Source organism: Ipomoea triloba, chromosome 7 (assembly GCF_003576645.1).
Source record: "Ipomoea triloba cultivar NCNSP0323 chromosome 7, ASM357664v1".
Taxonomy (NCBI): domain Eukaryota; kingdom Viridiplantae; phylum Streptophyta; class Magnoliopsida; order Solanales; family Convolvulaceae; genus Ipomoea; species Ipomoea triloba.
In genome coordinates, this window is record NC_044922.1 from 16,672,078 (window position 1) to 16,683,659 (window position 11,582).

The following is an 11,582-nucleotide window of genomic DNA, read 5'->3' on the forward strand; positions in this document are numbered from 1 at the left end:
TTAGTTGGAGAAGAAAAATAAATGAAATAGTTATTTTTAAGGGCAAAAATGTCAATTTACAGGGGAAAAAACCGCCACTTCTAAAATAACTAAAGACGAAAAACCGTCACTTTAATAACTAAGGGGAAAAACTGCTATATACACATAACTCAGGGAAAAAGTACCATTTTTTTTAAGTGTTATTTTGAATTTATTTTGTTCTTTGTTATAAATATAGGGTGCCCATTAATTACCATTACCATTTATTTTTTTCTTTGTTATAAATATAGGGTGCCTATTACCATTACCAATATTTGATTCTCATTCCAATTCAGATTCTATGTGCGAACCAAACATACCAAAGTAAATCCCAAGCAAAGCCGCACCTAATTAACTTACGCGGAGAAAAGGTCTAAGAAAATTGCAGATGCAGAAAATTACCTAATTAATTTAAGTAATTTTGATGGAAAATCCTGCAGGGTGCAGGAGAAGGCCATAAGGTAATAGCTCTTAAATACCTAAGAAATAGTTTGTGCTTAGCTCCTTTTCTATACAATCCCTTTGAACAGCTCCTTAATAATGATATCCCTTGTGGAATCCAATCCATACTCATCACTAGCTAAAATTCTTCTTTTAGTGTTCTATTACTATTTAATTGAATTATTATGAATAATCTATTCTAATTTTTTCGATTTATTCAAATTTAAAGAATACAATATTATTTAGCAGTTTGAATGATCTTAGGCTAGAGTAATAATCCCAACAGGATGATATTGATGCATGCCATTCATGGTCAACCTAAACTCCATTCTTCCCTAATAAATTTGATGCACGTCCACAAACTTTCATGATTATGCTCTTAACGATACTCTTGTATGCCTAAGTATAACGACATAAGGTACACTCAACACATATCTTTATAGTATCTAATTCAATCATGCATACTAAAAGGAATTTATAATATATATATATATATATATATATATATATATATATATATATAAAAGACTATAATGTTAAGTTTTAATTGTTGTATATATATATAGTTCTTTAAAATAATATTGTGTTTTACTTCTTGAGGGTTTGAAGATCAGCATAGTACTTGGTTATCCAACCTTGTATTATCTCAATCTCCTTGTTCCGTTGCTCAGTTAACCAATTTGGATCCGTAGCTCTTTCCCCATTTAAGTCCAGACAATGAGAGCCTACAACACTCCAAACAAATTTATACTTTCATCAGCTTATATATATATATATATATATATGATCAACATGCATCAGGCCATTTGCACCGAGTACTATGAAGACAAGAATTTGACAATATTTAATACAACTAAAAAAATACATATATGAATAGTTCTACTCAGTACCAAAGGAATAAAAGCTGATCCACAACGTGTGTATACATATTTATGAACATACCATTTTGGGTATAAACCGCAAGTATAGTATCTGATATGTTTTCCAAAACTCTGTGAATCCACAAAGACAAGAAAGCAAATAGAATAACATAAGATAGGGAGGCTAGGAATTTTTTTAATTTATTTATTAACTAAAAAGAGTGGATTTAAGATTACCCAGCAATGCTATATGGGTCTTTCCGTCCGTTGGAGAAAATGATGTTGCTACCAAAGTTCCGAAGAATTAATTTCATATCCTGCAATTTTAAGTTGTCATATAATAATATAAATTAAAGCAAGCTAATATGCGTCGTACATGAAGAAATTTCAATGTTGCATATTCCAATGCTGACATGCCAAATAAAAAAAAAATTGAAGAACATACGTGTCCTCCGTAATAAGTTGTAACCCAATGTGGTCGAGGTGGAACGCCGAAGGTATCAATGCAGGCTTGGGAATTTTGCTGCAGATTAAAAGGAGCTGGATCGAACATGGAGTCATTGCCTTTCGCAATCGGAAATACCATTTCACTACAAGTCTACACACCAAAATGGTAAATTGTATAAATAACATATTGATCTATCACACAATTTAAGGTTATTTTGTTCAAAACAACATCATTTTGAGCAGAATAACCCATTTAAAAAAATTGGACAATAGTTAATCGGCGGACTAAGCAATTGAGTTTGGTGCCTAGGCCGCCTAAAACACCAATTATAGTGATAATCTAGGCGGCAGGCCGACACCTAGGCATGCATGATTAAATTTTTACGACCTTGATATTTAATTAAGATTAATTGAAATTATATAATATGTTAACAACAAATGTATAATATATTATCTACAGATTCAAAGGAGTAGGATCCACCTATTGTGGACCCTGTTTCATGGTATAACAATTGATAATAGTCTTCCTCATAAATGAGAGGTAGACGCTAGATAGTAGTAGTGTTTACTTACTTGCCAATTCCATCCCCAAGTATCATCATCTTCTCCGGGCGATGCCAGCGTCTCTCCGACGGAAACATTGTAGCAAGGTTGATTCCCTTCGCTGGCGACGACACCAGCATGTATCCGGTCAAGAATATAAGCCTCTTTGGGCGCGCTATCTATGCCGCCGCACACAACCGTCACTGGATATTCCGGTGGCGAGTTATATTGAGCGGCGCCAGTATACATCCAATCCAAGTAATCCTTTAGCTCCCATGACGAGTTTAAATCCCTAAATATCAACGCCGACACGGTAAAAGCTTTAAACAAATTGAAGGGTAAATCACATCCAAAAATTCAAGACGATTGGTCCTAATATAATGACATTCGAAACATCAATATGAACAAAAAAAATCAAAACAAAAATCTAATAGTATTAATCCAAACATAAAAATTAGATTTAAGGGAATAAAATTTTTAATTAAAAGGGTAATTAAATCACATAATTGTGTTTTAAAAAGTTGTCAACTAAAACTAACTATGATTTTGATTTCCGTTGCTAATATATAAATCCATGAACCAAACACTTCCTAATACTTACTCGCAGAGCTTGAACTTGCGACGGAGAATGGATAGGCCATATGGCTTGGAAGCAATTTTGTCAATAATAGACCATGATTTTTTTATAGTTTGATAACAACTCTCACTAACTTCCTGCAACCAACATTCATAAAATTACATTCAACAAAAAATATACAGTCTCGTATCAAGTAAGAACCACTTCAAGGAAGTGCTAGAATGTAAGGAAAAGTATGAAAACATTGTATTAAAATTCTGGTTCACATTTTACAATACATGACATGCGTATTGTTTATAACAATGTATTTGGTAATAAAGTCTAACTAATTCTAATAATAATATAAGAACTCATAGTCTAATGTTTCTCTAATTCTCTAATAATATAATAAATCCTATTATAATTTTGATCTAATTCTAATAATACAATACTTCCGATTCCTGTAGCATATCCAAAAATCATTATCATTATATGATGTAACAGAAAGTTTGATTGCATGCTTACCCTAAAATCTTTAGTTACTATGGAATAGTATCCATTTTGTGGTGTGATATCTTCAAAGTAGAGAATGGGAGCTGACGAAGCCAAGGCTCCCAGCGAAACATGTGGATACTTCAACCGAAACCACGAAGCAAGCACTTCAATATATAAGAAAAATTCATATATGCTTTAAATCCTCTGAAAAAAAAAAATTGAACTCTAGAAAATAATGAAGGAAAAATATAATATCATACTTCCTCCGTATGATCCTCCGACAACAATGATGGGGCAATCATGAGCCGAGTATTCCTTCTTTATGTATAACAATATCTCTGCATAATCAGCCAAAGCTTGAGCCGAATTGAAATAGCCACGAGTGGTCTCATCATTCATAGCTTCTTCCATGGTTCCAAGTGGAATTGATTCCCCATAATACCTATGCTGCATGATTAAGATAATTTTAGGATTAATTAGTAATTACCACTTATGTCAAAAGTCATAGATAGTACTGAAGACGCAACTTTATTTCGTTATAAACCGTCATCACATTTTCGAGAGGCCTGATGTTGGACTTGACCATTCACTAGTCTTCACCCAACAATCTTCTAGTCACCAATTGATGAATTAGACCCTTTACCGGCCTCCACCCAATAGATAATATAATGATAAAGACTTTCATGGAGCATTTAATACTAGTATTACTACGTTATACTAATAAACCACATATATATATATATATATATATATATATATATATATATATATATATATATATATATGATTGTATCATCACCTCTATGTAGACAAGAAGAGCCTTAAAACGAGGGGCATTATCGGTGAGAAATCCGATGTCATAGTCGAGGGGAGATTCAGCACCGAGCCAGGCGAAAATAGGGGAGTTCGATTGGGCGCCACCCCAGAAGTTGGAGTTGACTATGTATCTGTGTTTGAAGGTGGCATAGCTTTGAGGTCCATAATTGAAGTGATCCAATGTTTGGTTGTAATAATAGGTTTTGAATTGAGAGTCAGAGGTAGCAGAAGTAGTCCTGTCGGAAGAAGAAGAAGACCGATATTGTCGTCGTAGGATAGAGCGGTAGAACGGAGTGAGACGAGGAATTTTGTGTGGGGTTAGAGAAAAGGAAGTTGTGGTGAAGAGAATGAGAAGAAAAAGGCATTGAATTACAACTCTTAACAACTCCATTGCAATTGCAACGAATATAATTGAAATTCAAGACTGAGATATATGCCCTATGTATATATTATTATGGCTTTTTATTATGATGGATGGCCAAGAAAGTTTGTAAAATTATTCCTATTTTGGTATGAATTAGGAACTCTAATTCTATGATATTAAGGAAAATATATAAATTCTACTTGGAGGAGGTAAGATTCTTTTTCTTGACTAATTGGGAATCTATCAAATTTATTCAATTAAATATTTATCATTTTTTTGTGTTAGGTTAAACGAATGGAACATTTTAATTAATTTTCTTGATAATTTATTAATTATTATGTTTTTTTGACTAATTAATTATTATGTTTTTAGGGTAACACCATGTTATTTAATTTTTCGTGTAAGGTTATTCATTCCCATCAAATTAAATATATTCATTGAAAATGTTTTCATTAGAATTTAATTGATGAGAAAGTACCAAATGTCTTTACTATTGACAATATTTAGTAATTTTTATTTTCGACTTTCGAAGATGAAAAATTGATAGTCAAGGGACCATTTATCATTTATGATTCAAATTGAATGTCGTAGATGAAAAATTGATAAAATTCAATAGTCAATGGACCATTTATGATTCAATTGAAAATCGATGACAAAAATTAGTAAATGTCAATAGTTAAATGATCATTCCTGAAAATAACTCTTAAATATTTATAAATTTTTAATTTCTTTAAACTATGACTAATTCATAGCTACTTCTCTCAGCTCATTACGTTATTGCAATAATAAAGCAAGTCTAATTTATCCTTTCAAACTTGATTTTTACCTTAAATGTAATTTAATCCATTTGAATTGACGTATAACTAACACAAATGCTATTTGCAAAAAAAAAAATATATGCATAGAAATTTAATTTATGTTCCCTATCGTCATATGTCTATAAGTTATCTTTTTTTTTTTTGAAGGAATGTCCATAAGTTATCTAGTCATACTACGAATTAATCAAACCAAAGTATGTTATAGTGTTTGTCTGTTAATTAATTATCCTTTATTGCATAATCAAGCTTACCAAATAAACTTCATCATAATAAAATTATATATCTTCTCAAACCAAAGTATATGTTACAGTGTGTGCAAAATCCCTGGCTGAAGCTATGACTTGTAAGGAAGCTTTCACATGGGTTAAATCTGGAGGTGTGCTGAAAGTTTGTGTTTAGTTTGACTGACTCATCCTGGTTCAAACTTTAATTAGCGGGTTGAATAGGTCTTATTTATTAGGTTCTATTATTTTTTATTGTAAAACTTTTAGTAGTTCAATTTGTCATTTTCTTGTGTTTTTCAGTATATTTCTCGGTCAATGAACCAGATAGTCATGCTTTGACTAAGATGGCTGGCTCTTAAGCTGATCGTATGAGCTGGGAAGGTGCTCTCCCTCATTTTCTTCATGCTTTGGTTTAATATATACTATTAAGTTGTTGGTTTTCAAAAAATATATCTTCTCGATCTAAAAGGCAAAGTACCAAATATTCACACTAATATTTTATATTGAGACGCTTTTGATGGGTTAATATGAGTTGGTTTTGGTTTTCAATATATATATATATATATAAAAGTAATTAACCATGGGCTACTTGTAAAAGATTAGATTAAAAAAAAAAGAAGATGATATCAATATACTTTTTTTGGTCAAGAGGGAAACACGCACTCATATGTAATAATTTGCAAACCAAATAAGAAAGATAAATTGTACTAAGAAGATTCTGTCTCAGGAATTTGCCTAAGAAAATGTTGGCAATGATTGAATCTATGACCTTTAGGCACGAGAATCATATTTCAGCCACTTGATCACCACTTTCAAGGCCAATATACCATATTTTAAAACTATGGGATACTACAAATTTAATAAAATATACATATATACTGCTTGAAATTAAATATTGTTCATTAAAAACTTTAGTACGTAATGGTTATGATTATATTTTATAAATTTGATGATGCTAATTAAATTGAATAGGGAATTTAGAACCCAAAATGATATGTAACTTTAGGGAGTTGTATTGGACATATTTGTGTGCAAATTATTGGTCCACATAGTGTTGTATGGATCGTAACAAAAAATATATTTTTAATATACTAAATGTACATTATACATTTACTCAATGTGCATTGTACAAAACAATGTAATTTCAATACTTAAATAATGTATTTTTCCTTAATACAATAAAAGTACATTATTTGTGTACATAATGTACATTATTTGATAGTATAATCCACACAATTGTAATGATTACATATTTGTGATGCCAATTTTTAGGAGTGGAACACAACAAACATCATTGGAAGTTCTCTCCCCACATTAGAAACTCCCCATGCAAATGAAGATCTATATATCCTTAAAAAGAAAATGAGACACAAAAAAGAAAAAAAAATCAACAAACACATGATTAATTTTACATAGCTTAGTTATGAAAACCAAATTTCGATGCAAGTAGGGATACAAAGAACATTATATAAAGAAAGGGCAAATTATTGCATGGACCATGGTCCACACAGCTGTGTGGACCAAAAATAAAAAGTACATTATTTTTATACTGAAGGTACATTATTTTTATACTGTAGGTACATTATTTGACAGTATATATTAAATAATGTACCTTCAATACAAAAATAATGTACCCTAAAATAATGTACCTACAGTATAAAAATAATGTATTTTTTATTTTTGGTCCACCTGTGTGGACCATGGTCCATGCAATAATGATCGATAAAGAAAGATCATATCCCAATAGGAATCACTAAAACCATAACTAATGTATTGATTTTATTAATTGGGCTGACTGATATACAATCACTAATCCCAGTTTTGTGAACGGATTGTTAATAATATCTATGGTGGGATGCAGATTGTAGATTGGGCTGAGTGGAGTGATGTGCATCAGTAGCATTCTTGAAAAATTATTATATCATGCATCTCAATATCCATCTTGTAAGGTAAACCTTAATACAAGTGTTGACGGGGGTTTGGAGGGGCAAACTCAGCATTATGCCATCGAAATTTGGCGTTGACCGCTTTACAAGTATAACGAAATAAAAAAAAAATCTGTCTCTTCCACCCTTACGAAGGACAACGATATTATCGAAGAAATTTGTCTTGCTAACCAGTTTTTTACATACGTACAATTTTGAATTTTGAATATTCTTGTTGTGTATTGAAATTTTTTGGCATATGATGTATTAATTTACAAGTGATTTATTATACTCTAAATTATTCATTATGTTTTTTTTTAATGTTTGTATATAGCAAGGATATATTAAGATTTTAAAAAGTTCCATAAGAGAGATTAATCGAACCAAACATCTTAATTAATTCCTAGGTAATTTAATTATATATTATGCTTTTTAAGGTAACATCAAACATTTAATTAATTTTTCTTCCAAAGTTATTACCATCAAATACATTCCTTCAGGGGTCATGGACCGATTACTTATAATGAAGGAGAGTAATTGCTCTAAACTTTTATTGGTCCGAGCATACTTTGAGTGCCTAATAGCCCTACGAGTTTGAGTTGAGTATAGGGGCATGATTTGAGTTGGTTGCCTCATTAAAAACTTTAGACTTAGAAAAATCCAGTAGAAAAAAATTTAGCTTAGCAAAAAAGAGTACAATCATGGGCGCAATCTTTAAGACTATAAAGGGTGGATTGTTTATGTAGCCATGTTACTCCTTTTGGCTAAATCTCAAGTGAATTCTCCTGTCAGATAGCGAGCGGGGATCTTGCACTAGTCGACGATCATGATCGAGCTTGTAATTTTTGATATTGACTTGATAGAATATTTGAGCATAAAGTCTAGAATAGCTTGACTTGTTGGTGCTTGTGTATATATTATCAAATGAACCTATAGAGAAATTAAAATGATAGTTTATTGTTGTTATAATGAACCTATAGTGTATAAAATGAAATTGGATAGTAGAGCGCAGCTTATACAAATATGTATACTATCAAATGAACATTATGTGTAACTAAAATAATATTTCAACATTACTATAATGAGAATATAGTGTGTAGAAAATTAAACTAAAAAACGGTAATAACTTTTATTTTTCTAAAATTAAAATCAAATGACGTGGTTTTACTTCGTCATTTACGCTGCAATATAAATTATGGTCCACAGTAAAATTTGCCACTTTCCTAGATCATGATTCGTGAAGTTCCTAAGCACACTGGAATGGATGGCATTAGCAGCCACATTGCCGTGCCATTCTAAAATGTTCAACTCCAGGAATACATGACCATTCTATCCTCAAATAGGACACAACATAGTTCGCAATGACTGGTGCCGTTCCTCATCGTGCAAGGATGTTAGTACTGGCAAACAAAAATTGGAGTGTTTGAAATACTTTTAATTTGTTGATACTTTTTGAGATGATAGGTGTCCAAACCTGTCATTTCTTTATTTCTTGCAACACGCTTTTAACTTTTGGGTAAAGATTATTTCCTATTAAGTAAAAAGAATGTCTTTAATTTGTGTAGGTCCAAAAGTATTTTTGTTGTTTTTCAGAAGAGAGCTTGTTGTCAGGTTCCTTAGAAGTTGTGCCCAATAGCTCATTATCATAAAGCAAGAACATTTGTTCCCAATAGCTCTTTATCATAAAGCAAGAGCATTTTCCTGACCGTTTATTAAAGAGATCAGATCTTAGATACTAATTTTTTTCGAGCTTTAGTGGAGCCAACTTATAACTCTTTATGTTTCAGTACGTTGAGAAATTAGCTATGAACAGATACTACATTGTAACAAAGTCAGTAGTACTCAAAAAAAAAAAAGATCTTAGATACTAATTAATTAAGCTATTTTTAGTTTATACAAGATACTATTAATTAAGGAGTTAATTCCAGCAATGGTCCTCCGACTATGTTGATTTTTTAATATTAGTCCCGATTTTTAATTTGGACAATTTATGTCCATTGACTTTCAAATTCTTTCCAATGTTGGTCCTTTTGTCAAATTTTGGTTAAGTTGAGGTCAAATGAAGGGGTAAAATTGTTTGTTCGCATGTTTAGTGTATTATTACTCGTATTTCTCCTGTCCTACACGCTGTTGATGGTGTAAATGTAAACGGGGGTACGAATTTACACCACGTGTGTTTGATTGAGTATGATGTAGTGTATGGAGTGTGTATGCTTGGGAAGGAAAGGCATGGTTTTCTTCCTGGAGAAGAAGAGCCAGGAACTCAGTGAGAGAGAGAGTGTGAGACTTAGTGATCAATGGACTCTGAATGCCATTAACAGGAGGGTCAGGTCCTTTATATAGAAATAGGACCTGACCCTTCAGGAATATAATATTTCCCAAAGGTCACTTGCCCCTTAACAATTTCTAAGGGACACCCGATCTTTTAGGGATACAATAATACACGGACTATATACATTGTACTTCTACAGTAGTCCCTGGGGGTATTTACCCATCACAAGTCCCCCACTTCTTGAATCTGCGAGAGTCGTCAGGTTCGAGAAGTAAAATGTGCTCCAGGCGGCCAACTTGTTACAAGCAAAGTCTCCCCGGTCTGAATGCCTTAATAGACTGTGACGAACCCCTTAAGTCTGAGTTGAGCATGGGGGCGTGATTTACACTGGTTGCCTCGTTAAAAACCTTAGACTAAGAAAAATCCAGTGGGAAAAAACCTAGCTAAGGGAAAAAGAGTACAACCAAAAGCGTAATAATTAAAGACTACAAGGGGTTATGTCTAGTTGTTGATGCAGTTATGTTGCTCCTTGTGCTGCCATTGTCGAGATGCAAATATATCGAACATCTATAGATGGAGAAGATAATGCCAACCATTGAGCGGTAGGAGAAAATAATATGATGTCGAGCAGATATAGACCTACCACATTATGAGATATGTGTGAAGGCCTTAAGCTAATATTAACGCCAAGACGCGGGATAAATTCATCACTAAAAAGGCGGCCTTGCTGAGAATCGGTATAAGCTCATCGCTGAGAAGCGGGATAGATTCATCGTTGGAAAAGCGACAACGCTCAAAGGCGGGATAAATTCATCGCTGAAAAGCGGCATCGCTAAAAAACGAAATATAATCATCGCTGAAAAGCGCGATAAAAACATCGCTGAAAAGCGGCATCGCTAAGAAGCGGGATAAAGTCATCGCTGAAAAGCGGCATCTCTAAGAAGCGGAAAAGTCATCGCTGAAAAGCGGCATCGCTCAAAAGCGGGATAAAATCATCGCTGAAAAGCGGGATAAAATCATCGCTGAAAAGCGGCATCGCTAAGAAGCGGGATAAAATCATCGCTGAAAAGCAGCATCGCTAAGAAGCGGGATAAAGTCATCGCTGAAAAGCAGCATCGCTAAAAAGCGGGATAAAATCATCGCTGAAAAGCAGCATCGCTAAGAAGCGGGATAAAATTTAGTGTCATGACGAGGCATGGGCACACTCAGCCGGACAAATTTATGCAGGTCAACCCCAAACGAAAAATTCGTGTAGGTTGAACAAAACCCCAAACGAAAGTGTTTTTTTTTTTTTTTAAATCCGTGCAGGTTGATCAAACCCCAAACGGAACCGGACATATCCGTGCAGGTCGATCAAACCCCAAACGGAAGAACCGGTTTTTTTTTTTTTTCCGAAGGGGTTGGGGGACAAAGTCCCCCACTTTATGAACTACACACAGGGTAGCAGGCTAGCAGCCGTGCTACCCAAAAAATATATTTATATATTTTTTGTTACAATGATCTTATACTACAATTTACATCTTTTGCCTACTTTCAATCTTTACAATCATGTAGACCTATTACAAAAAAAAGCTTGTAGTCTCCAACTCTAAAAGTATTGTAGTTCTGATTCTGGGTAGCGTCTCCAACTTCAAATATAGTCTTTTCATCTTGAACAATTTTTGTTGAAGTCTTCGAGTCTTCAATGATCTCAATCTTTGTTGAAGTCTACGTCTTCATGGATCCCATTAATCTTTTTGAGGAGTGATAATAGTAGGAATATAGAAAATATTCCATACATAATATATTATTATATATAATATA

The 11,582-nt window shown here is 33.0% G+C and overlaps 1 protein-coding gene across 1 annotated transcript; it reads right to left on the reverse strand.

Moving 5' to 3' along the window:
- Nucleotides 1-1,047: 1,047 nt before the first annotated feature.
- Nucleotides 1,048-4,572, reverse strand: LOC116024224 (lysosomal Pro-X carboxypeptidase-like). Its single transcript, XM_031265123.1, has 9 exons — nt 4,160-4,572; nt 3,621-3,807; nt 3,391-3,524; nt 2,911-3,023; nt 2,340-2,601; nt 1,765-1,917; nt 1,557-1,636; nt 1,402-1,451; nt 1,048-1,184 (listed from the first exon to the last, which is right to left on the reverse strand). The coding sequence occupies exons 1-9, from the start codon at nt 4,565-4,567 to the stop codon at nt 1,048-1,050; spliced, it is 1,524 nt and encodes a 507-aa protein (XP_031120983.1). The 5' UTR covers nt 4,568-4,572.
- Between the last annotated feature and the right edge of the window lie 7,010 nt (nt 4,573-11,582).